Source organism: Ipomoea triloba, chromosome 3, assembly GCF_003576645.1.
Source record: "Ipomoea triloba cultivar NCNSP0323 chromosome 3, ASM357664v1".
Taxonomy (NCBI): Eukaryota; Viridiplantae; Streptophyta; class Magnoliopsida; order Solanales; family Convolvulaceae; genus Ipomoea; species Ipomoea triloba.
In genome coordinates this window covers 882,627-910,227 of record NC_044918.1, presented here as the reverse complement: position 1 = coordinate 910,227, position 27,601 = coordinate 882,627, and the positions used below count along the sequence as shown (strand labels likewise).

Below are 27,601 nucleotides of genomic sequence, written 5' to 3'. Positions count from 1 at the left end.
ATGGTGACATGCACATCAGACATCATTAAATTCAAATGTCCAAGCCTTAATATAAATAACATGTCTTCAATTTTGATAATGATCTAATTGTTAAAACGTATGCATTCGGATTTATCTTCAAAATACTAACAACATTGCCATCAATGCATCTTGGTGTGGTTTTTGAGTAAACAATGCATATATGAATGAGAGAGGCCAGGAGATGAGAGAGAAGGAATTTCTTTGTGCAAGGAGCATGGTTTCTGTCAGCTATATGGACCCCATCAAGAATGCAACAATTAAAAAAAAGCCTTGCGTGAGGCACCAATCTAGTTCCCACCTTGGCGCGTGCAATCCCGAATGGGCGCGTAAATCTTTATTATTTTTAAAACTATGTTTTTTTTTCTTCCTCTTTCTTAATCATACTTGCAAAAACTCATAAAAACTGCAACTATTGGAGATGCTCTAAGTTAATAAACGTATACAAACTCTTATAACAAGATTGACAAAAAGAATGTTAATTAGTAAGAATCAGATATATGACTGCCTATATGACAATCATTCTTCACTCACTCATCCCGTCATTTAGAGCTTTTATGTAAGAATAACTAAATATATTAATTTGTAAAAAAAATTAAAAAAATATTCCATATCTATTTTATTTTTAGGGAGTCCCCAACCCGCTCACATAAGATTTGACGAGAACATCGGAGATCAAATGCTAAAATTCCACCGTCGGTGACCACTGCGATGACCCTCCGACTGCTCGGTACAGTGACCGTCAACAAGGTACGACCGGAAACTTTCATCCCAGATCTAATCGCCATTGCTTTACTTTCGTTTCAATGCTAAAATTGCCCCGCCATTGCTTCATCTGTACGAACACTGATCTAGATCTATCACGTTCTATTTTTTTATTATAATTTTTTTCATTTCTGATATCCCTTTTGCAAAATTGCAATTCAGCAGTCCGTCTTTTACTTCTCTGGATCAGAAAATTTGTTTGTTATATATGACGGTAGATTATTCAGATATTCAAATTTAGTTGCTAGCATGATTGCCTCGAAATGGTGCTAGGTCTTGACTCTTGACCTCTCATTTTGTAAGCAATAATCTGATGTATGTGCCAGTTCTTGTGCTTACAATGATCTGTAGAACTTGGTAAAAGTGGATTGCTGGCTGTAATCAGTGACTAGTGAGAAGGTTTTGATTTTTGTGTTATGATAAGATGTGATATGTCAGCATGGTATCTCACTTAATTCTTGTAGCTGTCTGTATATCTTCACTTGCAGTAGTAGATTTTTTTAGTGAAATATGCTAAATGACTGCTGTATTACTTTCAGATGAACAATTTGGCTGGGTTATGACAAGGTACCTCATTTCACTTGGTAGCTTTTTGATTAATTTGGCATCTAAGGTGGGGTTGAATGGAAGCTAAACCACTATGGGGTGCCTGAATAAGCATATTGAAATGAATGGTGTATGTTCAGAGCCCAAAGGTGGCACCTTGAAGCCATCCAGGGGTGCCTTGGCTTGTATGGTGAACTCTGAAATTGGTGCAGTTTTAGCTGTGATGAGGAGAAACGTACGGTGGGGGGTTCATTATGCCGGTAATGATGACCAGTTAGAGCACTCTCTTATTCAATCCTTCAAGGAACTACGGAAAAATATATTCTCATGGCAACACCAATGGAATACTATTGATCCAATTGCCTATCTCCAACCATTTCTGGATGTGATTCACTCTGATGAAACTGGTGCCCCAATCACTGGTGTTGCTTTGTCATCCATTTACAAATTCTTAAGCCTTGAAATTCTTGATTCAACTACTAAGAATGTAGATAAGGCTTTGCATCGGATAGTTGATGCTGTAACCAGCTGTCGTTTTGAAGTGACTGATTCTGCCTCTGAAGAAGTGGCGCTAATGAAAATTCTTCAAGTTCTTTTGGCTTGCATGAAAAGTAAGGCATCAGTTTATTTGGGTGACCATCATGTATGCAACATAGTAAATACATGCTTCCGATTGGTCCATCAGGCAAGTGCCAAAAGTGAACTGTTGCAGAGGATAGCACGTCACACAATGCATGAATTGGTTAGGTGCATTTTTTCTCACCTGCCTGATATTGAGAGTAAAGAAGATGGTTTGGCTCAAGGAAGCAGATCACATGGTACCCTTGAGGTAATGATGATTAATGGGGGTGTCTTTCTATTCTTTTCTCTGTGGAGGATAAATTTCAGATTTATAAATATGTTAGTGACTATGGGGAAATGGGTATTAATGCTATTTATTGAGCACTGTTCTCTTAACATTCATCTCTTGCAGACAGAATATAGTTCATTTTTAGGAATTCCTTTTTAATTATCTGGTTTGAATGAGATTGGGTAAGGGTCAGAGTGTTTCAAAATGCCTGAATTTTTATACTCCAAAAAAAAAAAGATTCTTGATTTTACTTGCTATTTTTCTCTGTGATTGTGTAGGCAAATGAAGGGCAAGGGTTGGATGTTTCTTACTACTATTATTTTGGATTTCCACAATAAGATTTCCTTGTTTCTGTTTGACTCAAGAATGCATTTAATGGAATTATTAGGTTGGTTCGATGATTGAAGGTCAAACTTCTGGGGATGGACAATCTGACAGTGGTTCTGTTAATGCAGAATCTAATCACAAGGCACCGTCGGATGAAGGTTCTGTTAATGCGGCTCCTTCAAATGCATCCTCAGACCCGTTGGAAAGCAAGGATGAAAAGGTTGGCCAGAGTAAGGAGATTGCTAATGGTGAAGGGCTTCCCATGATGGATCCTTATGGGATCCCTTGCATGGTGGAGATACTTCATTTCCTATGTTCCCTTCTGAAAGTGATGGATCACATGGAAATTGGTCCAAGATCCAACCCTATAGCATATGACGAGGATGTTCCCCTTTTTGCACTGGGCTTAATTAATTCAGCAATAGAATTAGGTGGGGCTTCTTTTGGTAGCCATCCAAAATTATTGGCCCTGATACAGGAGGAGTTATTCCAAACTTTGATGCGCTTTGGCTTGTCGATGAGTCCCCTAATCCTTTCAACAGTTACTAGCATTGTTCTCAATCTTTATCATCATCTCCGTGCTAAACTAAAGCTGCAGCTTGAAACATTTTTCTCTGGTGTGCTCTTGAGGATTGCAGAGAATAAGCATGGAGCTTCTTATCAACAGCAGGAGGTTGCTTTAGAAGCTCTTGTTGACTTTTGTAGGCAGCATGTTTTCATGACTGAGATGTATGTAAACTTCGATTGTGACATGTCTTGCAGCGACATTTTTGAAGACCTTGCTAATCTGTTATCAAAGAGCGCATTCCCAGTTAACAGCCCTTTATCAGCAATGAACACTCTTGCTTTGGATGGTCTGATTGCCATGATTGAGGGTATGGGTGAGAGAATTGGGCATGGTTCAGTTTCAGAACCTGCTTCGTCAGATTCTGAAGAATATAAGCCATTTTGGGAAGAGGTATGCCAGGACTTCAATGACCCTACTCATTGGGTTCCTTTTGTGCAGAAGATGAAGCAAATTAAGCGGAAGTTGTTGATTGGAGCAGATCACTTTAACCAAGATCCAAAGAAGGGTCTGGAATTTGTTCAAGGAATGCATTTGCTACCTGCTACACTGGATGCCGTAAGTGTAGCATCTTTCTTCAGATATGCACCTGGATTAGATAAGAATCTTGTCGGGGATTTCTTAGGGAGCCATGATGAATTTTGCATTGCAGTGCTTCATGAATTCTCAAGGACATTTGATTTTCGGGACATGAATTTGGATACAGCTCTACGGGTATTTTTGGAAACATTTCGATTGCCTGGAGAGTCACAAAAAATACAGAGAGTTCTTGAAGCATTTGCTGAAAGATATTATGAGCAATCGCAAGATATTCTGGCAAACAAAGATGCTGCTCTCCTCCTGTCGTATTCACTTATAATGCTTAACACTGATCAACACAATGCACAAGTTAAGAAGAAGATGACAGAAGATGATTTCATCCGTAACAATCGGAGAATTAATGGAGGAAATGACTTGCCTCGAGAGTTTCTGTCTGAGCTATACCACTCCATACGTGAGAATGAGATTCGCATGATGCCAGATGCAAGTGCTGGAGCCTCTGCTATGATGCCAAGCTATTGGATTGGTCTAGTTCACAGATCAAACCAAACTGCACCATTTATAGCATGTGATATGAAACCTTACCTTGACAGGCATCTCTTTGCCATATTGTCTGGGCCCACAATTGCTGCCATCTCTGTGGTTTTTGATAACGTGGAGCAGGAAGATGTTTTGAAGACCTGTGTTGATGGCTTCTTGGCCATTGCTAAGATTTCAGCAACCTATAATTTTGATGAAGTGTTGGATGATTTGGTTGTATCACTATGCAAATTTACGAACTTGTTGATTCCGTCCTACTTTGAAGACTTTATTCTTACATATGGAGATGACAGTAAGGCGAGAATGGCAACTACAGCAGTCTTCACCATAGCAAATAAGTATGGTGACCATATTCACTTGGGTTGGAAAAATATTTTGGATTGCATTTTAAGCTTGCAAAGGTTGGGACTTCTTCCTTCCCGTCTTCTCAGGGATGCAACTGATGATCCAGAGTCTTCTGCTGATGTAGAAAACAGATCTCCTGCAGTTTCTCCTTCGGAATCTCATGTCCCTCTACTAGCTTCTTCTACTAGGAAGTCATCTGGCTTAATGGGCCGATTTAGCCAGTTTTTATATCTGGATATTGAAGAGCCTGCACCTCAGCCAAGTGAAGAGCAGATTGCTGCTAGCCAACTCACTCTCCAGATGATCCAAAGTTGTCACATAGATAACATATTTGCGGACAGTAAATTTCTGCAAGCAGATTCCCTGTTGCAGCTTGTTCAGGCACTTGTTTCGGCTGCAGGAAAGCCTTGTAAAGGAAAGCAGCGTTTGGAAGAGGAAGGGACTGCAGTATTTTGCTTGGAGTTGTTGATTGCAATTGCACTAAATAATAGGGACAGGATTATGCTTCTTTGGCAACGTGTTTACGACCACATAGCCAGTATAGTGCAGTCAACTGTAATGCCTTGTGCTCTGGTGGAGAAGGCTGTTTTTGGACTTCTTCGAATCTGCCAGCGTTTGCTTCCTTACAAAGAGAACCTAACTGATGAGCTTCTTATGTCTCTGCAACTGGTATTGAAACTCGATGCCCGGGTTGCTGATGCATATCTGGAACAGATTACCCAGGAAGTCAAGCACCTTGTGAAAGCAAATGCCGCACAAATACGATCTCACACGGGTTGGCGCACAATCATTTCACTGCTTTCCATCACAGCTCGGCATCCAGAAGCATCAGAGGCAGGATACGAGACACTTTCATTTATCATGGCTGATGGGGCCCACCTATTGCCTGCAAATTATGTCCTCTGCATTAACGCAGCCAGGCAGTTTGCAGAGTACCGAGTTGGAGATATTGATCAATCTGTAAAATCCTTGGATCTGATGGCAGGTTCGCTCGTATGTCTTGTGAGATGGTCTCAGAAGACGAAGGAAGCGCTAGTAGAGGAGGCCGCCTTAAAAATGTCTCAGGATATATGGGAGATGTGGCTGAGGCTGGTACAAGGGCTAAGAAAAGTATGCTTAGACTCTCGAGAAGCAGTCAGGAATCACGCAATTTTGGCATTACAAAGGTGCTTGACAGAAGTGGATGGAATCCATATTCCAAATGACTTGTGGTTGCTATGCTTCAATCAAGTGATTTTCACGTTACTGGATGACTTGCTCGAAATCACACATCAGAATTCTATGAAGGATTATAGCATTGAAGGGGCGATCGTTTTGTCTTTGAAACTCATGTCGAAAGTCTTTTTGCAGCGCCTGCAGGACCTCTTTCAGTTGCCATCTTTCTCTGCACTATGGTTAAGGGTTCTCGATTGCACAGAGAGATGCATGAAGGTAAAACTTAGGGGGAAACGAAGCGGGAAAATCCCTGAACTCGTTCCAGAGCTCCTCAAGAACACTTTGCTCGTCATGAAGACCAGTGGGATTCTCTCACCCGGTGACCTTACAGAGGGCGACAACTTCTGGCATCTGACATGGTTGCACGTAAAAAACATAGCTCCATCTCTTCAACCTGAAATTTTCTCCCCAATCGAACTAGAGCAAATCCAGAAGCAGCAGCATATCCAAGCAGGAATCCGTCCCCTGCCCGATGCAAGCATTCTAGTTGCATCAAGTGAAACCACAGCGTAAAAGGTACCAACTTGCAAGATTCAACAAAAATCTCATTGTTAAAGTTTGCATACATACATTCTCTTTATTAGCGGTTTAGCACCCCCCCCCCCCCTTTTCTGTGGGCAGTTAAAAGAACCATACTAGAATAGATGATTTCTCCAGAGAAAAACATGTCTTCTTTTTGGTCTATAAGTGGAGTAGGAGAGGATTTGCCTCTGTAAAACTTTCTATTTTCTACAAATTGAAACAAAACTCTGTAAAGTACACTAGCATACTACAAATGGCTTATACTATGTTATTCATTTGACTTGTAAAGATTCTTACAAGCTCATCCCTTTTGATTTGCAGTAAAATTTACTGATATTTGTGCAATGCTGATCTCACTTTTCCGCGTAGTCGTCGAACGCCAATGTCAGTCAAGTTAGTTTCTGAGTATACATACATGAAACATGCCAGAATACAATCTTGAAAATGGCAAAAAGTTGTAAAGTTTAGAATCAGGACTATGTTCCAGGAGGAACTCTGACAAAAATCCTTCCATGGCTGATCTGGCATTGATGTTCATCACAGCCTCAAAAGGAAGTGGAAAGCAGAATCAGAATAGTGGCTGCCATGGATTTCTCTGTCATATATATATATATATATATATATATATATATATATATATATATATTCATAGAACAGTGTAATGCATTGATTAGAATGTTGAATACAAATACCATTTTTGGATTAGAGGCTCAAAATCATAGGCAGTACTTCTGCAATCCTGTTTGTGGGAAAGATTGCACATATTACATTACATTAGCACTTATATCAAATGTAATGTTTCTCTGAACAATATCAAAGATTGAAATACCAACATCTAAGTGCCCTTTTTATTAGGGTGAAGAGGAACACATGACCACTACTTACTCAATAGTGTGTATTGAGGAAATCTTATTCCTATGCAAAATAGTAAATTCATCTTTCAAATTGACATCATATTTTGTTTTGTTATATATATAGTTGCATGTAAATTATTTCAATCAAATGTCGTTAACCGAATAAGATATTTAAAATAAGACATAGTATATTTAAAATAAGACAGAGAGTATTATTTTATGTTCGTTGAATTATATATATAATGTTATATCAGGTAAGTTTTAGTTTTGATGTCATAATTATTAATCATGGATTCAAAGTTTTTAACTTAAAGAAGTTATTTAAGAGATATACACATTAATCATATATAACAATGTCGGATGGAATATTGTGTATATTGAATTTATTCATGATAAGTTTTTTAACTTAAAGAAGTTATTTAAAAGATAATCCAACTTTGATGGTAGCATATGCATATCAAACATCATTAAACTCATTTAATGCACTATGCCTAAGCCACTGGCTCTCTGTCATAACACAACATACAAGGTGCAACCGAATTCACTTGCAGTGAGTGAAATTCTACTCCATCAATTATACTTTCTGATTTAGCAAGTATAAATAAGACATTTTCATTATGTGGATCCAGAAAAATTGTCTACATTCAAAATTTGTGAGAGAGAAAGTAAAAATTGAGAGTATAATTTAGGCGTATAAGTAGTATTTTTCATATAAATAACATGTCTTCAATTTGGACAAGGATCTAGCGGTTCTTATTTGGTTGGTTACTTGGTTGTTAAAATGTATGCATTCGGATTTATGTTCAAAATACTAAGTTAATATACGTTCACAAGCTCTTGCGACAAGATTGACAAAATATATAATGTGTCAAGTATATTGTGATCAAATGTCACCTCTATGCCCTGAGGAAATGTCACAGGATCAAACTCTGATAGCTGAATATCGACTCTTTGGTCTATAACGAATAGAGATACTACTTTAAAGTCAGTAATACTAAAAATATATATATAATTGTCTGATGATAATAATTCTTCACTAATTCATCCACTCATTTAGAAGGTTTGTGTCCGAATAACTAAATAGAGTAATTTGCAATAAAATAAAATAATTATTCCATATCTATTTTATTTTTAGGGAGTCCCCGACCCGTTCACATAAGATTTGGACGAGAACATCGGAGATCAAATGCTAAAATTCCACCGTCGGTGACCACTGCAATGACCCTCCGACTGCTCGGTACAGTGACCGTCAACAAGGTACGACCGGAAACTTTTATCCGGGGATCTAATCGCCATTGCTTTACTTTCGTTTCAATGCTAAAATTGCCCCGCTATTGCTTCATCTGTACGAACACTGATCTAGATCTATCACATTCTATTTAAAGCTCTAGTTTTCTAATTATAATTTTTTTCATTTCTGAGATCCCTTTTGCAAAATTGCAATTCAGCAGTCCGTATTTTACTTCTCTGGATCAGAAAATTTGTTTGTTATATATGACGGTAGATTATTCAGATCAAATTTAGTTGCTAGCATGATTGCCTCGAAATGGTGCTAGGTCTTGACTCTTGACCTCTCATTTTTGTAAGCAATAATCTGATGTATGTGCCAGTTCTTGTGGTTGCAATTATCTGTAGAACTTGATAAAAGTGGATTGCTGGCTGTAATCAGTGACTAGTGAGAAGGTTTTGATTTTTGTGTTATGATTAGATGTGATATGTCAGCATGGTATCTCACTTAATTCTTGTAGCTGTCTGTATATCTTCACTTGCAGTAGTAGATTTTTTTAGTGAAATATGTTAACTGATTGCTGTATTACTTTCAGATGAACAATTTGGCTGGGTTATGACAAGGTACCTCATTTCACTTGGTAGCTTTTTGATTAATTTGGCATCTAAGGTGGGATTGCATGGAAGCTAAACCACGATGGGGTGCCTGAATAAGCATATTGAAATGAATGGTGTATGTTCAGAGCCCAAAGGTGGCACCTTGAAGCCATCCAGGGGTGCCTTGGCTTGTATGGTGAACTCTGAAATCGGTGCAGTTTTAGCTGTGATGAGGAGAAACGTACGGTGGGGGGTTCATTATGCCGGTAATGATGACCAGTTAGAGCACTCTCTTATTCAATCCTTCAAGGAACTACGGAAAAATATATTCTCATGGCAACACCAATGGTATACTATTGATCCAATTGCCTATCTCCAACCATTTCTGGATGTGATTCATTCTGATGAAACTGGTGCCCCAATCACTGGTGTTGCTTTGTCATCCATTTACAAATTCTTAAGCCTTGAAATTCTTGATTCAACTACTAAGAATGTAGATAAGGCTTTGCATCGGATAGTTGATGCTGTAACCAGCTGTCGTTTTGAAGTGACTGATTCTGCCTCTGAAGAAGTGGCGCTGATGAAAATTCTTCAAGTTCTTTTGGCTTGCATGAAAAGTAAGGCATCAGTTTATTTGGGTGACCATCATGTATGCAACATAGTAAATACGTGCTTCCGATTGGTCCATCAGGCAAGTGCCAAAAGTGAACTGTTGCAGAGGATAGCACGTCACACAATGCATGAATTGGTTAGGTGCATTTTTTCTCACCTGCCTGATATTGAGAGTAAAGAAGATGGTTTGGCTCAAGGAATCAGATCACATGGTACCCTTGAGGTAATGATGATTAATGGGGGTGTCTTTCTATTCTTTTCTCTGTGGAGGATAAATTTCAGATTTATAAATATGTTAGTGACTATGGGGAAATGGGTATTAATGCTATTTATTGAGCACTGTTCTCTTAACATTCATCCCTTGCAGACAGAATATAGTTCATTTTTAGGAATTCCTTTTTAATTATCTGGTTTGAATTAGACTGGGTAAGGGTCAGACTTCAGAGTGTTTCAAAATGCCTGAATTTTTATACTCCAAAAAAAAAAAAAAAGATTCTTGATTTTACTTGCTATTTTTCTCTGTGATTGTGTAGGCAAATGATTGTTGCAAGGGTTGGATGTTTATTACTACTATTATTTTGGATTTCCACAATAAGATTTCTTTGTTTCTGTTTGACTCAAGAATGCATTTAATGGAATTATTAGGTAGGTTCGATGATGGAAGGTCAAACTTCTGGGAATGGACAATCTGACAGTGGTTCTGTTAATGCAGAATCTAATCACAAGGCACCGTCAGATGAAGGTTCTGTTAATGCGGCTCCTTCAAATGCATCCTCAGACCCGTTGGAAAGCAAGGATGAAAAGGTTGGCCAGAGTAAGGAGATTGCTAATGGTGGAGGGGTTTCCATGATGGATCCTTATGGGATCCCTTGCATGGTGGAGATACTTCATTTCCTATGTTCCCTTCTGAAAGTGATGGATCACATGGAAATTGGTCCAAGATCCAACCCTATAGCATATGACGAGGATGTTCCCCTTTTTGCACTGGGCTTAATTAATTCAGCAATAGAATTAGGTGGGGCTTCTTTTGGTAGCCATCCAAAATTATTGGCCCTGATACAGGAGGAGTTATTCCAAACTTTGATGCGCTTTGGCTTGTCGATGAGTCCCCTAATCCTTTCAACAGTTACTAGCATTGTTCTCAATCTTTATCATCATCTCCGTGCTAAACTAAAGCTGCAGCTTGAAACATTTTTCTCTGGTGTGCTCTTGAGGATTGCAGAGAATAAGCATGGAGCTTCTTATCAACAGCAGGAGGTTGCTTTAGAAGCTCTTGTTGACTTTTGTAGGCAGCATGTTTTCATGGCTGAGATGTATGTAAACTTCGATTGTGACATGTCTTGCAGCGACATTTTTGAAGACCTTGCTAATCTGTTATCAAAGAGCGCATTCCCAGTTAACAGCCCTTTATCAGCAATGAACACTCTTGCTTTGGATGGTCTGATTGCCATGGTTGAGGGTATGGGTGAGAGAATTGAGCATGGTTCAGTTTCAGAACCTGCTTCGTCAGATTCTGAAGAATATAAGCCATTTTGGGAAGAGGTATGCCAGGACTTCAATGACCCTACTCATTGGGTTCCTTTTGTGCAGAAGATGAAGCAAATTAAGCGGAAGTTGTTGATTGGAGCAGATCACTTTAACCAAGATCCAAAGAAGGGTCTGGAATTTGTTCAAGGAATGCATTTGCTACCTGCTACACTGGATGCCGTAAGTGTAGCATCTTTCTTCAGATATGCACCTGGATTAGATAAGAATCTTGTCGGGGATTTCTTAGGGAGCCATGATGAATTTTGCATTGCAGTGCTTCATGAATTTGCAAGGACATTTGATTTTCGGGACATGAATTTGGATACAGCTCTACGGGTATTTTTGGAAACATTTCGATTGCCTGGAGAGTCACAAAAAATACAGAGAGTTCTTGAAGCATTTGCTGAAAGATATTATGAGCAATCGCAAGATATTCTGGCAAACAAAGATGCTGCTCTCCTCCTGTCGTATTCACTTATAATGCTTAACACTGATCAACACAATGCACAAGTTAAGAAGAAGATGACAGAAGATGATTTCATCCGTAACAATCGGAGAATTAATGGAGGAAATGACTTGCCTCGAGAGTTTCTGTCTGAGCTATACCACTCCATACGTGAGAATGAGATTCGCATGATGCCAGATGCAGGTGCTGGAGCCTCTGCTATGATGCCAAGCTATTGGATTGGTCTAGTTCACAGATCAAACCAAACTGCACCATTTATAGCGTGTGATATGAATCCTTTCCTTGACAGGCATCTTTTTGCCATATTGTCCGGACCCACATTTGCTGCCATCTCTGTGGTTTTTGATAATGTGGAGCAGGAAGATGTTATGAAGACCTGTGTTGATGGCTTCTTGGCCATTGCTAAGATTTCAGCAACCTATAATTTTGATGAAGTGTTGGATGATTTGGTTGTATCACTATGCAAATTTACGAACTTGTTGATTCCGTCCTACTTTGAAGACTTTATTCTTACATACGGAGATGACAGTAAGGCGAGAATGGCAACTACAGCAGTCTTCACCATAGCAAATAAGTATGGTGACCATATTCACTTGGGTTGGAAAAATATTTTGGATTGCATTTTAAGCTTGCAAATGTATGGACTTCTTCCTTCCCGTCTTCTCAGTGATGCAACTGATGATCCAGAGTCTTCTGCTGATGTAGAAAACAGATCTCCTGCAGTTTCTCCTTCGGAATCTCATGTCCCTCTACTAGCTTCTTCTACCAGGAAGTCATCTGGCTTAATGGGCCGATTTAGCCAGTTTTTATATCTGGATATTGAAGAGCCTGCACCTCAGCCAAGTGAAGAGCAGATTGCTGCACGCCAACTCGTTCTCCAGATGATCCAAAGTTGTCACATAGATAACATATTTGCAGACAGTAAATTTCTGCAAGCAGATTCCCTATTGCAGCTTGTTCAGGCTCTTGTTTCGGCTGCAGGAAAGCCTCGTAAAGGAAAGCAGCGTTTGGAAGAGGAAGGGACTGCAGTATTTTGCTTGGAGTTGTTGATTGCAATTGCACTAAATAATAGGGACAGGATTATGCTTCTTTGGCAACGTGTTTACGATCACATAGCCAGTATAGTGCAGTCAACTGTTATGCCTTGTGCTCTGGTGGAGAAGGCTGTTTTTGGACTTCTTCGAATCTGCCAGCGTTTGCTTCCTTACAAAGAGAACCTAACTGATGAGCTTCTTATGTCTCTGCAACTGGTATTGAAACTCGATGCCCGGGTTGCTGATGCATATCTGGAACAGATTACCCTAGAAGTCAAACACCTTGTGAAAGCAAATGCCGCACAAATACGATCTCACACGGGTTGGCACACAATCATTTCACTGCTTTCAATCACAGCTCGGCATCCAGAAGCATCAGAGGCAGGATATGAGACAATTTCATTTATCATGGCTGATGGGGCCCACCTGTTGCCTGCAAATTATGTCCTCTGCATTAACGCAGCCAGGCAGTTTGCAGAGTACCGGGTTGGAGATATTGATCAATCTGTAAAATCCTTGGATCTGATGGCAGGTTCGCTCGTATGTCTTGTGAGATGGTCTCAGAAGACGAAGGAAGCGCTAGTAGAGGAGGCCGCCTTAAAAATGTCTCAAGATATATGGGAGATGTGGCTGAGGCTGGTACAAGGGCTAAGAAAAGTATGCTTAGACTCTCGAGAAGCAGTCAGGAATCACGCAATTTTGGCATTACAAAGGTGCTTGACAGAAGTGGATGGAATCCATATTCCAAACGACTTGTGGTTGCTATGCTTCAATCAAGTGATTTTCACGTTACTGGATGACTTGCTCGAAATCACACATCAGAATTCCATGAAGGATTATAGCATTGAAGGGGCGATCGTTTTGTCTTTGAAACTCATGTCGAAAGTCTTTTTGCAGCGCCTGCAGGACCTCTTTCAGTTGCCATCTTTCTCTGCACTATGGTTAAGGGTTCTCGATTGCTCAGAGAGATGCATGAAGGTAAAACTTAGGGGGAAACGAAGCGGGAAAATCCCTGAACTCGTTCCAGAGCTCCTCAAGAACACTTTGCTCGTCATGAAGACCAGTGGGATTCTCTCACCCGGTGACGTTACAGGGGGCGACAACTTCTGGCATCTGACATGGTTGCACGTGAAAAACATAGCCCCATCTCTTCAACCAGAAATTTTCTCCCCAATCGAACTAGAGCAAATCCAGAAGCAGCAGCATATCCAACCAGGACTCCGTCCCCTGCCCGATGCAAGCATTCTAGTTGCATCAAGTGAAACCACAGCGTAAAAGGTACCAACTTCCAATATTCAACAAAAATCTCTCACTGTGAAAGTTTGCATACATACATTCTCTTTTTTAGCGGTTTAGCACCCACCCCCTTCCATGGGCAGTTAAAAGAACCATACTAGAATAGACTATTTCTGGTAGCTAAAGCTGCCAGAGAAAAGCTCCTTTTTGGTCTATAAGTTGAGTAGGATTTGCCTCAGTAAAATTTCTATTGTCTGCAAATTGAAACAAAACTCTGTGAAGTACACTAGCATACTACAAATGGCTTATACTATGTTATTCATCTGACTTGTATTCTTACAACTTACAAGCTCATCTCTTTTGATTTGCAGTAAAATTTACTGATATTTGTGCAATGCTGATCTCACTTTTCCGCGTTGTCGTCGAATGCCAATGTCAGTCAAGTTAGTTTCTGAGTATACATACATGAAACATGCCAGAATACAATCTTGAAAATGGCAAAAGTTGTAAAATTTAAGAATCAGGACTATGTTCCAGGAGGAACTCTTGACAAAAATCCTTCCATGGCTGATCTGGCATTGAGTTTCATCACAGCCTCAAAAGGAAGTGGAGAGCAGAATCAGAATAGTGGCTGCCATGGGTTTCTGTCATATATATATATATATATATATATATATATATATATATCATAGAACAGTGAAAGACATTGGTTAGAATGTTGAATACAAATACCATTTTTTGGATTAGAGGCTCAAAAGCATAGGCAGTACTTCTGCAATCCTGTTTGTGGGAAAGATTGCACATATTACATTATTACATTAGCACATCATATCAAATGTAATGTTTCTCTGAAGTCTGAACAATATCAAAGATTGAAATACCAACATCTAAGTGCCCTTTTTTTAGGGTTAAGAGTAACATGCAACCACTACTTGATTGTGTGTATTGAGTAAACTTCATTCTTATGCAATAGTTTGCAATTTTTTTAAAGAGTAATGGTAAATTCATTTTTTAAATTTTCATCATATTTTGTTTTTGTTTTTGTTTTTGTTTTTTTTTTTCTTCTTCTTGAATAGTTGATTATTAATCAAATTTTTTATTTTTTATTTTTTATTTTTGGGAAAAAAGGCTCAAATTGGCCCCTAAATCAACCAAATAGTGCAATTGAGTCACCTAAGTAAAAAAAAGTTTCATTCAAATCCCCTAAATCGATAAAACTGTTCAATTAAGAGGAATACAACCGGTGGCTATCTCCGTAACGGTCAACCACGACTATTTAAGAAAGATGGCCATGCTGTACGTCTTCCAGGTTTGGTTTATACTAGGTAAAATAACATTTCCAACTACTTTAACTCTATTTGAAGAAAAAAAAAAAGGTTCGGTTTATACTAGGTATACTAGGTAAAATAACATTTTCGACGCTATTTAACTCTATTTGAAGAAAAAAAAAAGGTTTGGTTTATACTAGGTATACTAGGTAAAATAACATTTTCAACTACTTTAACTCTATTTGAAGAAAAAAAAAAAAAAGGTTAGGTTTATACTAGGTATACTAGGTAAAATAACATTTCCGACTACTTTAACTCTATTTGAAGAAAAAATAAGGTTTGGTTTATACTAGGTATACTAGGTAAAATAACATTTCCAACTACTTTAACTCTATTTGAAGAAAAAAAAAATTTGTCCTTATTTCCAACTACGTATCAAAAGTGATATGTGGAAAAAATTGGAAAGTACTGTAAGTCTTGTTTGGTTGGCGATAATTGTTGTTCTTTTTCCTTAAATTTGAAAAAAAAAAAAAAAAGGATTTACCTTGTTCAGCTGATATGAATTCGTTGCTCTCCTTTGGTATTGTGAGAAAAGTTGCAGCACTAATTCTTATATTACCCTAACGTATCTTATTATATAGGGACATTTGAGTCTTTATACTAATTATTTTCAACAACTCATTTCTCACCTGCCAAACACTAAAATCAATATTCTAAGCAATTTGTTGCCCATGAAATTTAAATTCAGTTCATTCTCAATTCTTTTACACAAACCAAACGTGTAAATCTTTATCCATTTTAAGATGACCAAACAAGTCAATTAAAAATAGATGATTTTCTAGCCGCAAACCAGTCTCGACCTTTTAACCATTTTCCAACACAAAGACACCCATGCATTTAATTGAATAATATTCCATATACGGACATATATAATTGTAGAGATTTAGAGAGAGACAGAAAGGAAAGCAAAGGAAAAAGATAGCGTAGATGATGAAGATAGAATGAGTTGTAGCTATTTGGATTGCGTGTCCAAATTGATGATGTTATAGAACATAACATAGTACCAAACATGGTTGTACGTGGTCCATAGCTTGCTTCAATTAATGCTTGCACGTTAACGTTAACACTTACATTAGGCATTTGTCACCACTTAATTCATTTCCAGCGTAACATTTTCAGTTGTCTCCACACATGCAGAAGTTTTACCTTGGTTGGCTTTATGACTTTTGGGTAGTCAACAAACTAACACGGCGATTAGAATAATGAGAATATAGGAAGTTAGAAAATATGGGGAGAATATAAGTATTGTATTGCTCAGAATTGCTTGTCATGGCCTCGTCCACATGTATTGGGAGTCTATTTATACATATTCTGCACATAGAGCCGTATAATAATCCTTGATTCTCACATAAGATTCATTGTTACATTAAGAATAATAAGCCCTAATTCTTTATCTCAATCCTTAAACTCTTAGGTTACTTTGTATTGGGTGTCTATCTTGAGTTTTCTTGGTTCAATTATTCTCTTAGATTGATCCATGTGGCTCAGGCCTAGTATGACATCCATCATCCTTGGTTTAAAACTTGCATTGTTAGGGCAGAATTATTGGTAGAGTTTTTTTTTTTTTTTTTTTTTTTTTTTTTTTTTTTTTGGGATTTTTTACAACTTTTTAGATGAGAGAAAAAAGAGTTTTAAAAAAATCAGGCAATCACCCAATGCTCCTAAGGCACGCGCCTGCTGGGCAGCGGTGGTGTGCACAACGTAGTACAACAACCTTAATTTTGTTTTTTTTTTTTTTTTTTGAGTTTTTTGCAACTTTTTTGGATGAGAGAGAAAAGTTAAATTAAAAAAATAGTTGGCGACCACTTAACGCTCCTAGTAGAAGCGTGCGTGCATGCACTTGACAACGCACACCAACCCCTTTTTTTCGTTTAGCTTTTCTAGAATATTTTATAAAAAAAATTTGTAGAAAATTGAATCCGACCCTTCAGTTCCTTCCTCTTTCCTCTCTCCCCTGCTTAATTAGTAAAGAATTCGACCAAAAGTCCTCCTTTTTTCTTTTCTTTTTTTAATCAATGGTGATGCAAGGATTTTTATATAATTTCATATTCACTTTCAATAAATGTATGAGTTTAACTAGCTAACCAATTGCGTGGCTTCGTTACGAAGGAATGAGAGCAAGTGCAGGTGGTAGAGAAAAGCTAAGGTTATGTTCATCAAAAGATGGAATTGTGTAACACAATGGGGTAGCTCAAGTGGCAAGTGAACTCTTTCTATGAGGAAAAATTTTGGAAAAACTCGGGTTTGATTCCCACAAGTGACGATTCTCCCAGAGGGAACGTGGGTGTACCTAGACCGTAAAACGGACGGAGAAAGATCCCACCATAATAATGTATGGTTAGATTAGCATTGTTCATTAAATCCCCACCAATTAAAATTTGTCCCTAATAAAGATATTTCTAATGTGGCATTTTTCACATGCTCTATGGTTTGGAGACTTTTCTCCATTATTGGACACAAAGTCTGACAAGATCAATGGACACTGCATGTCATTTGCACACCTTAGCTAAAATAATACTCTCTCCATCTTATTTTATGTGTCTGATTTGATTAACGAGGTTTGATTAGAGTTATTGTTAGTTCAATTTTTCATAATGTTAAATTTAGTATTATATATAAATTTATAATTCAATGACTGTATGGTCTAGTGGTACATTTGTACAAAGTAGCTTTCTTAAATGAGAGGTTATGTGTTCAAGCCTCAGTGATAAGTCACTTTTTTAACATAAATAAGGGTATGAAAATTTTAATTCCATAGTTGGAGTGAATTATTGATATGTATCAAACGTCCCATAACGCGTGCACATGCCCATTTAGGTGTTGATATATAATATAGAGAAAGAAACGTCTAGGTTAGTTTACATATTTATGATCCTTTACTAGCTAGTTAGAGTCACAGAGCGGAATACATCAACTAAAATGCATCTTTGAATAGTTAATGTAACCTTAAAGTCAAAAAAATTGACTCTTATGTATAAATGTAACTTAATTACGTACAATTTTTAACTCGATAGCTTTTCAACTTTAATGTTTCAACTAGCTTTTGAGCTAGACGTATCAAACAAAGTCAATGAATAAATAGATACTGTTCATGAAGTTACACTTGAATTGATTGTATGTTCAGATGGTACATGGATGTTTATTACAATGTTTTATATGAAATGACCATAACGAAAGAGACCCCAAAAAAAATATCTACTTCAATTCAACCGCCCTAAGACCCTACACGAAGGACTCAGGACTCGACTGCAAGGGTGTATGTTGATAATAATTGAATTCGTGAAACTTATAATCACTATTTGAGGGTAGGGTGTGCGCGGGATAAACCTCGCTCATGTATAATAGGCTTCTGGTATGACAATCATGCTACACCCACTCGACTACTCCTTTTTGGGTGTGTCGTCATACACGTTTTTGAATTGCTTTAACCTGCATCGTCTTTACCCTAACTCTGAAAAATATTTTTCTTAAATAATTTTTTCTTCAAATTAAATTTGAGAAAAAAAAACATATTTTACATTGTTTGATTGAGAGAGAGAGAGGAGAGAGTGAGAGAATCTATTCAAATAGAAATTTTTTTTTTTTGAATAAATATTCAAATAGAAATTAAAATTATACTTATAGATAAAGTCAATGAATGCTTGCACGTTAACGTTGTCACCACTTCATTTCCAACGTAACGTTATTTTCAGTTGTCTCTACTGCACATATATATCCACTTCCATCTCTCCGGCCGCCGCCTTCTTACGACGGCGCCGCCGCATATCTCATCTCTTCTCCCTCTTGAACTTTCCGTAGTCCGCCAGCAATCCATTATTTACATTCCTTTCCATGCCCTCTCCTATTGTCCTCAGAATCTGTGTAATAAACACCAGGAAAAATAAATAAAATTCAAGTTTTACCTCTACTTAAAATTTACATTGTTAGAGTAGAATTATTGGTAGAGTTTTACTTTTGGATTTTTTGACAACTTTTTGGATGAGATAAAAATGGTTTTGAACAAATCATCAGGCAACCACCCAAGTCAAATTACTCTATGGATCTAGGTGCACATTGCAAGGTAGATCTGCCTCTAAATTACATACTGAATATTCACAATTTACCTACTAAATGCTCATAATTCAAATTATGAACATTTAATATGTAAATTGTGAACGTTCAGTATATAAATAGATACATGTCTACCTTGCAAGGTGAACTATAACTATTGACCACCCAATGCTCCCAGCAATAATGCATGGTAGTGTGTGCAACCTGTAAAAAAATAGTTGGCGACCACCCAATGCTCCCAGTAGACGTGTACAGTGGAGCCAATGTGGGAGCACTGGGGTAACTTAATGTCCCCCTCCCCACCCAACCCCACCCCAACCCACCCCACCCTACCTTACTTGATTAATTGACATTTTTGGCTCCGTCCCTGAACGCCTGTCGTGCACACACTGATGAATCATTTTTTTTTTAAATCAATGGTGATGCTCTTACAGGTTATTTTATATTCATTCTCGATAAATGTATAAGTTTAACTAGCTAACCAGTTGCGTGACTTCGTTATGAACATGTTGAGGGATGAGAGCAAGGGCAGGTGGTGGAGAAAAGGTTATGCTCATCAAAACATAGCCCTTAATCCTAGTTCTTGGTCCCTTTCTGTCTGGGTATACAACTCCTTCAACCCCTAGATTGAATTGTGTATGCTTTATCAATGAATCCAAATCTCCCCTCAGCTCCGATTTAACCTGCATAATAATAATGTATGGTTAGAAGCAGTACACATCATGTGCACACAATTGATTTCTTTTGTCGATTCCGAGCAACACACAGAGATATGAACTCAGTATGATACTAAATCGAAGCATGTACTCTATCTCAACTAAAAGTCTAAGCTGATAGTTAGATTGTACGTTTATTTTCATGTACTCCTTAATATATATGCCCTACACACACCTCAACCATAATAATAATAATAACAACAACTTAGCTTGCAGCAAGCCCAACCAAGTTAGTCATATTAATTTGATAAACAAAAAAAACACAAGATTCTAAATTCGATTCCTAGTGGGAGTGACATATTGGTCTTCTTAGTTTGAGCCGGTTAGTTATGGGCAATCTAGACTAATTTATTTCATTGTGCTCCTTGCCGTCTAGGGTTACAAAGCATGGTTTACCAGCTCGCTCCTTGCCGTCTAGGGTTACAAAGCATGGTTTACCAACTCCTTACCGTCTAGGGTTACAAAGCACGGTTTACCAGCATACATTATTTTCTCGAATAGTGCACAAGAACTAAAGAAAGTGATAGGTTTTGCACGTACGTACCCACTACTCTTGCTGACATAAATAATTGTGTTGGTAATATAGAGTAAGAAAGACCTTGAAAATGTGGGTCGTTCTTATGTAACTGCTGTAAGGTTTTAAAATCGACTCTTATGTATAAAGAGTAGCTTAATAATTACTTACCACTTTTAACTCGAGCAGCTTGGAAGTGTTGGCCGGAATGCCAGAAGGGTATCCTATGCCTTTTGTCTTGCACCTCAGTCTCATATGAACCACAGGCGTGGCGGAAAGGAACATGAAATCTATTGGTGCCATGTATATCCTCCATTCTTCCTGCATGCAAAACAGTATATATATAATTAATACATGTATTTAATGTGTATACAATGATTAAATAAGACACTATTCATGAAGTTACACTTGATTGTTCAAATATAAGCACGATGTAGATGTTTATATATTATGTGGGTCAGTGTATAGTGGATTTTATAACCATAATGAAATGATCATATCGAAAGAGACAAAATACAAGAAATATCTACTTCAAATTATTAACTACCTTTAAGACTCTACGCCGACGGATGGCTTGGAGCTCGACTAAAAGGGTGTTGATAAAAATTAAACCCATCACATTGGCAATCACTATTAGAGGGTAAAGTGTGCACGGGGCTCATATGGACAACTCAACTGGTCGCATAGGTGAAATTTGGGAGAAGAGATTAAAGATTGAGTCTTACCCGCGGTAGTGTGGGAACAACCTCTCAAAGTAAGAGACTCCTTGGGATTCAACCTTTGGAAGGAGAAGAAGAGTATGAACGGGTAAACCTAACTTATTTGTAATAAGCTTTTGGTACGAGAATTATGCTTCACACAAGGGTAAACCTAACTTATTTGTAATAAGCTTCTGGGGTCACCTCTTTCATCTACTGAGACTTAATCTCATTACTTCTTATATGGGAGAGTCACTACATGCCATCTGAACACAAGGTGTGCTTGGAATTGATGGAGAATTTATTCAAATAGAAATTATTTTTCCTCCATGATCATAATTATTAAACTAAACCATCATTTTTTCCAAAAAAAAAAAAAGAAAATTAAAATGACGCATTTAATGATGTTCCATGTTAAGCAATTAAGATTTCATGATTACAAGGAAATTAGAAGTTATAAAAGCACATATAATTTGGTGCATACCTCGTTAATTTGTTCAGGTTTTCGCTTCTCGTGAGGACATAAGGCTTTGAGAACTCTGGACTTGTCCTCTAGATACTGGTCAAATGAAGCCTGCATTACATTTTGTAAGTAGATTCAAACATCAAAATTATAGATTGTTCCAAACACAGTAAAAAAATAACAAGTAAAACGAGACAGATATTACACTCTAATTTTAAAACATGATAAGTAAAATAAGACAGACAGATACATTGATTTTAAAAACATGACAAGTAAAATGTGACAGAAACATACCTCGGGTGATTCGTACAAGGGAATATCGGTCTTGACTCTGTAGGTGAAGGTTTGAGTGGATTGATGAGATTTTACGATGTTACGATGATGATGGGGAACATGTTTGGACCTGCGAGGAGCCGAGGTAGCGGCGGTGAAGAGGTTGTCGGTGTTAGGGGCGCGGCCGGGAAACCGCAATAACCGGCGGTTGGGCGGTTGTGACAAGCGGTAGCTACTGAGAGAGCACGGCGGCGCTGCGGCGAAGGATGGGTGGCTCATTCTGCCTAGCTGGCGGTGGCGGTGGCGGTGGCGGGTTGATATATATATGGGGTGGCCGGAAAATATATACACACACATATATATATATAATAGAAATGGAGAGATAATATGGATGAATGGTAGCTTGGCTTGGAATGAACACTTTTATCAGTTGGGAGAAGAATGCGTGGAAGAAAGGAAAATCCGAGCGCGAAAGGCACCGAACATTTCCGAAACTACAACTAATAGCTAGTGCCTTTTTATAAGAATTGACTAAAAAATGTTTATAAGACAAAATTGTTGGGTGTAATTAATGGGATTATCTAATCATATGTCTAACTCAATAATTCAAGCATTACAAGACGAAGGACTAGGGCCTCAACCTCAACATGTTAGAGCATCATATTCTAAATAGCTTGATTTTTGTACAAATTATTTAAAAAAAAAAAAAAAACAAGATTTTTGTACAAATTTTAAGATGTCAAGTAGGAGAGGAGGAGAGAAGGAAAAAAAAAACAAGAAAAATCAGTTTTCAAGAAAAAAAAATGTTAAAGCGTCCCACAAGGGGCTTCTGGTGTGCTTCACAACTCACGAGTACCAAAGGAGTCTGTTGTGTTTTTTTAGTGGGGCCCACTTTTTTTTTTACAAAAACCAGGTTCTCATGCAACAACCTAATACCTTCTCTCTTATCTCCCTCTCTCTTCCACATAAGCATTACAACCTGCAAAAACCACTCTCTTATCTCCCTCTCTCTTCCACATAAGCATTACAACCTCCAAAATCTCCTTACTGGGGATGCTCTTAGTATTAATGTTCGATTGTCCGGTCAAGAGAAAAGATGAAAGTTAGGACTTGGGGCGTTGTCTAATAAGGTTGTTGAGTATACTTGGTTGGGTGGAATTTAATTTGTGGACGTGCCAGTCCTAACTTTCAACCAAATCAAGCAAATTAGGAGTGATTATTCGATGAAATATATAAATTTAGTCTCTTGGTATGTAGGGACTATATTAAAATGGCAAATTTGAGCCATCAATATGGCTGTTGCGTTGGTTTGGATCAGGTAATAACCGAACATAAAATATAAGGTTTCTTACTTCTTATGTCCAAACAGATATTTTGTTACTTCAAACTTGAGCCTACCGTCTTCCTTTGATTATGCTCTAATTAGAAACAGAGAGACATCATAAGTCATTATGCGGCTAGTAAAGATCCTACAATTATGGATGTCAAAGACAGGACACAAGGAACTGAATTAACTGAATAATTATTATAAATTATAAATAAATAAATATTAAAGAAAAAAAAAGACTATCTACAATTATAGAATGTTCTTTTGACCACAAAAACTTATCAAATATCCTCAGCTAACAGGTAAGAAGAGGATTGATTGTTATACAGTTCTGTTATCTACCCTAATAGAGAACCAGAAATCAAAGTCTCCTGGTAACAAGAAGAGAAACATGAAGAATCAGATAAGCTTCTTTCTCTCAAAAAATGTCTTCAAATGCCATAGTTGCATACCAGCCACACACAAGCAAACGAAGATTGACAGAAAACTGAAAGTCGCCATCTTCGAATTAGTTGCTCTATTCAGTACTTGCATTTCTTCCTCCCTAAACATACGACATTCACAAAGACAAGGGGTAAACAAACAATCCCCGGGCGGGCGCTTTGGTGGAAATATGCATCATCTTACCTTTCACGAAGATAGTACATCTCGTCGTGAATGGATGTCACCGTGTCCAACAATTTCATAAGCTCAAGTTCCATCTCCTGCAACCAATGGCTAGAAAAGATGAGCACTTCTAAATTCAAGAATCACAAGCTGCATAAGGAGGAGCAAATAACGAGCCCACTATGGAATGCTGCAAATCAATAAACTCCAAGGCCAAAGAGAAACAGCAGGGAACAGAACAAACTACTTATTTAGCTCAACTGCTCAAGTTTAAACACCTAAGTTTCTTAAGAATAAATATAAATAGCATTCCACATTCTAAGCAGGAAGATAGTTGTGCTCCTTGCAATGGAAGGATAAAGAAAATCAAGAAATCTCACTTTGTTATGAGCTAAGGGTGTGTTTGGTTCGCACATAGAAATCGGAATCGGAATGGGTATCAAATACTTGGTAATGGTAATGGGTTTTGGTGAAAGTATTTTGCATGTTTGGTAGTATGGTGGAATGGGAATGATTATTAATAGTTGGGGAAGCATAGGATGAAGGGGGTGAAACCCTTATTTTATTAGGGAATGGGTTTTGTAATTAAGGGGTAATCAAAACCCACAGTAGTGTTCTAAAAACCTGTCAACCAAACACACCCTAAGAGATTCGTTTACTTTTTCGCCCCTTTCATTCTAGGATTTCTAGGTAGTTTAATTCGTCTGAGGTACTATTTCTGTATTTCACCATCAACTAAGCAATCACAATTCACAAGTGCAAAAGAGTAACGACTAGCCACATAGCATTATATGCAGGTTGAACAAGAAAACCGGAGGCAGTGGGATTAGAAACACGCACTTCTATCTGATCTTTCTTGGCAACTTTCGACCAATCCTTGGCAGCAAATCCAGTCTTCCAATCAAAGTCAATGGACAATGTGAAAGGCGGCTTGTGCTCAGGCGCCCAGAAACAAGTCATATAGTTGCCACCCTCAGCTGCAGTAAACGCGAAATCACCATTCTCCACAGAATCTGCATAGTGATAGTGATGACCATCTGGAGAAGTTACCTGCATCATCATCATCCCCATTAAAGCTATAATCAATGTCTGAAACACAGTTCCAATTGCACTTATCAAAATCTGTGCAGCAAGCAGTACCACAACATTAACCCAGCTATCTACTACTTAAGTACTAAAACAGCATAGAATTCCAATACAATGATTACTCAACCCACCACTACAAAGATAGACATTCTAGTTAAGAACAAGTGTCAAATACGTCACTAAACTTATCGCTTTTGTGCAATTGGTTCACTGAACTTAAAACGTGTGCAATTTAACCATCAAACAAGCAAAATATGTGCAATTGAGACATTTTTACAATTTCTTTTATTGCAATTTAAGTTGAAAACATTTCAATTTTTCATCCCAACTAGTATGACAATGGAAATGGCGATTCTTAATACATACTATATAACTTATATGATAGGATTTTACCAAGAAAAAATGCCTCAATTACACGTATTTTACTTGTTTCACATTTTTTAAGTTCATAGACCCAATTGTGCAGAAGCCATGAGACTAATTCCTTTTAGTTAAAAGATACGGAGTAACATTTTTATGCAACCACAGCACCTCAATCATCATTCCGTGCATTGAAAAGGATGATTATGAGATTATCATTTCCATGCACAATGCTCAAACCCTAATTTCACATTTCGGTAATTGCGAACGAAGAATGTTACCCGGATGGTGGTCTTGTGGGAGTCCGGCACGGGGTAGCCGTCGAGAGGGTTGATGACGGAGTACTTGCCGACGGTCATGGCGTTTTTGTTGATGTCCTCCGCGATGCACTTGGAGGATCCGGACTGCAAATCAAACCGCATTGCGCCGGCGAATGCCACCATCTGCAGCAGCGCCACCGTGATCGGAATCCGATTCCTCAATCTCCCCATTGAATCCCTCAATCCTTCCGAGCAAATTCGCATGAAAAAATTTGGAGCCCTCGCCTCGGATCTCTCTCTCCCGCTTTCATTTTGCCTTTCTTGTTTTTGTAGGTTAGCATTCTTCCCTATTTACTCGCCATGTCTCAGAGGAGAAGAAATAGCGAATGAAAGAGACGCACCCAGATTCCCAACCGCAAGCTGCTATTATATGTACGTTATTAAATTAATTACGGAGTAATTAATTATTTTTCATGTTTATTTCATTGGTCCTCAAATTAACATTTTAACTAATCTAGTCAAGCTCGGGTCGAAGTTCATGTAATGATAACTTCGTCTAGTCACATTTAAATGATCCCATGATGGAAATGAACAACTCTCTCGAAATTTATTGTATACACATGAATTCAAACTCTTAAACACGTCTTGATCGAACCTATATAATGACAATTCTCCTAATAATTATTACATATGCATGAATTCATATTCTTTACTTTATGATTTTGTTAGTCACATAATTTTTGGATGAAGAGGAAAATTGTTGCTACTACAGGAAGACAGGTTTGGACCTAGAATTTTTTACTCGTAAAAATGCAGGCCTCAACGAGCTTGGTCCGCACGGGTTGGCGAGCTACGCAGGCTGGCCCACGAGCTTTCCTAAAAAAATTAAACTAATATATATATATATATATATATATATATATATATAACTTGTAACGCGTGTGTATATATATACATAATACACTAAACATTATGATGTTTGAATATTAATATTTTTAGTTTGTTTCATTGTTTTGGATTTAAAAACTTTAAGGTTGAATTTGAACATGATTTTAAATTTTAATATATTTATTGTTTGTGTTTTTATTTTTGTAATATCTACATATATTTATTAATGAAATCATGAATTCATTAAAAACTACAAACAAACAAACAAACAAAATGTTGGCTGGCCAGCAAAAGCCTGCTAGAAATTAGACTTGCGGTGGGGTGAGGTGGGGCGAGTCGGTAAAGATCTTGTGCAACATGTTCAACTGAAAAGGCGTTACCTTGTTAGTATTAATCAAAATCATGACCTTTTTGTTAATCACATTTGAGGAACGTCTTCAAGGTTTGAACGAAGAAAGAAAATACATCAAAATACTACTCCGTATTTCTTTACCATTATGCATTATTCTCCACTATAGTGATCAAAACATCACATTACCTTAGAGAAAATTTGCATAGTGAACATAGTTTTCAGTAAATTACTTGTGTTCGTGTTCAGTAAGTATTCGTTTATTAAGGTAAATGAACAAATTTTAGAAATCATTTAATAAATGAACCGAATCTGAACATTTGTTTAGAATACAATAACTTTGAAGTTCAAATGGATTCAGACTCAATTACCTCAGAGGTTTTCTAGATCCTCTAGACTTCTATCTAAAATATAGTTCTCTCCCTATATTTTTGTCTATCTATTATTTTCTTCCTCTTTGGAGTCCATTAGAGAGGGCCGAACGGCCATGCTGTTTAGCTCTCCTCCTGTACTGCTATCTATATTTAGTGAAGAAGAAATCATGTAGATCTTTTAGGTGTTTTTGTTTTTGTTTTGGTTCTTTCTCCACCATGACAAAAGGTTTCAGTAGTGTTGATGGTAGATTTCCAGTGAGCCCAGTTGTTGTCGTCGACACCGCGAAGATCGCCGTCATCGGAATCCGGCACTGTTATCTATCCCTTTCTTGAAGGGTACATATTCCGCAAAAGGTTTGCTTGCATATATGCTATGTGAATCTGACATATTTTTGCTTTGTTCATGTTGAAATCTCTGGGTTTTGTGTGCAGAACTGTGTGAAAACATATCCATAAGGTTAATTAAGAATGATAACCTTAAAGTACGAGAATCATACGAGAAAGAAGGTGTAGCACACTTGCA

General features: G+C 37.7%; 4 protein-coding genes across 4 annotated transcripts; 2 read left to right on the top strand and 2 right to left on the bottom strand.

Moving 5' to 3' along the window:
- Positions 1 to 659: 659 nt before the first annotated feature.
- LOC116011945 (ARF guanine-nucleotide exchange factor GNOM-like) lies at positions 660 to 7,122 on the top strand. The gene is made up of 4 exons (XM_031251386.1): positions 660 to 768; positions 1,323 to 2,158; positions 2,568 to 6,227; positions 6,555 to 7,122. Exons 2-3 carry the CDS (start codon positions 1,424 to 1,426, stop codon positions 6,222 to 6,224), a joined length of 4,392 nt encoding a protein of 1,463 aa, XP_031107246.1. The 5' UTR covers positions 660 to 768; positions 1,323 to 1,423; the 3' UTR covers positions 6,225 to 6,227; positions 6,555 to 7,122.
- A 1,095-nt stretch (positions 7,123 to 8,217) lies between these two features.
- LOC116012179 (ARF guanine-nucleotide exchange factor GNOM-like) lies at positions 8,218 to 14,729 on the top strand. The gene is made up of 4 exons (XM_031251657.1): positions 8,218 to 8,344; positions 8,911 to 9,746; positions 10,169 to 13,828; positions 14,158 to 14,729. The coding sequence occupies exons 2-3, from the start codon at positions 9,012 to 9,014 to the stop codon at positions 13,823 to 13,825; spliced, it is 4,392 nt and encodes a 1,463-aa protein (XP_031107517.1). The 5' UTR covers positions 8,218 to 8,344; positions 8,911 to 9,011; the 3' UTR covers positions 13,826 to 13,828; positions 14,158 to 14,729.
- Positions 14,730 to 18,669: 3,940 nt separating this feature from the next.
- LOC116011896 lies at positions 18,670 to 22,267 on the bottom strand. Its single transcript, XM_031251323.1, has 5 exons — positions 21,850 to 22,267; positions 21,577 to 21,666; positions 20,566 to 20,715; positions 19,647 to 19,847; positions 18,670 to 18,971 (listed from the first exon to the last, which is right to left on the bottom strand). The coding sequence occupies exons 1-5, from the start codon at positions 22,183 to 22,185 to the stop codon at positions 18,882 to 18,884; spliced, it is 867 nt and encodes a 288-aa protein (XP_031107183.1). The 5' UTR covers positions 22,186 to 22,267; the 3' UTR covers positions 18,670 to 18,881.
- A 1,067-nt stretch (positions 22,268 to 23,334) lies between these two features.
- Positions 23,335 to 25,856, bottom strand: LOC116014174 (transmembrane emp24 domain-containing protein p24delta9-like). Its single transcript, XM_031254175.1, has 4 exons — positions 25,489 to 25,856; positions 24,602 to 24,811; positions 23,783 to 23,859; positions 23,335 to 23,699 (listed from the first exon to the last, which is right to left on the bottom strand). The coding sequence occupies exons 1-4, from the start codon at positions 25,729 to 25,731 to the stop codon at positions 23,555 to 23,557; spliced, it is 675 nt and encodes a 224-aa protein (XP_031110035.1). The 5' UTR covers positions 25,732 to 25,856; the 3' UTR covers positions 23,335 to 23,554.
- Positions 25,857 to 27,601: the final 1,745 nt, after the last annotated feature.

Bases quoted from the DNA above. Each gene is read 5' to 3' on its own strand.
- LOC116011945 (XM_031251386.1), top strand. From the start codon at position 1,424: ATGGGGTGCCTGAATAAGCATATTGAAATGAATGGTGTATGTTCAGAG. The intron at 2,159-2,567 runs GTAATGATGATT...TGGAATTATTAG, and splicing joins GATCACATGGTACCCTTGAG to GTTGGTTCGATGATTGAAGG.
- LOC116012179 (XM_031251657.1), top strand. From the start codon at position 9,012: ATGGGGTGCCTGAATAAGCATATTGAAATGAATGGTGTATGTTCAGAG. The intron at 9,747-10,168 runs GTAATGATGATT...TGGAATTATTAG, and splicing joins GATCACATGGTACCCTTGAG to GTAGGTTCGATGATGGAAGG.
- LOC116011896 (XM_031251323.1), bottom strand. From the start codon at position 22,185: ATGTGTGTGTATATATTTTCCGGCCACCCCATATATATATCAACCCGC. The intron at 19,848-20,565 runs GTAAGTAATTAT...ATTATTATGCAG, and splicing joins AGCTGCTCGAGTTAAAAGTG to GTTAAATCGGAGCTGAGGGG. The intron at 18,972-19,646 runs GTTAGCTAGTTA...TTTATTACACAG, and splicing joins ATAACGAAGTCACGCAACTG to ATTCTGAGGACAATAGGAGA.
- LOC116014174 (XM_031254175.1), bottom strand. From the start codon at position 25,731: ATGCGAATTTGCTCGGAAGGATTGAGGGATTCAATGGGGAGATTGAGG. The intron at 24,812-25,488 runs GTAACATTCTTC...ATGATGATGCAG, and splicing joins CCCACAAGACCACCATCCGG to GTAACTTCTCCAGATGGTCA. The intron at 23,700-23,782 runs GTAAGATGATGC...TCGTATGTTTAG, and splicing joins ATGTACTATCTTCGTGAAAG to GGAGGAAGAAATGCAAGTAC.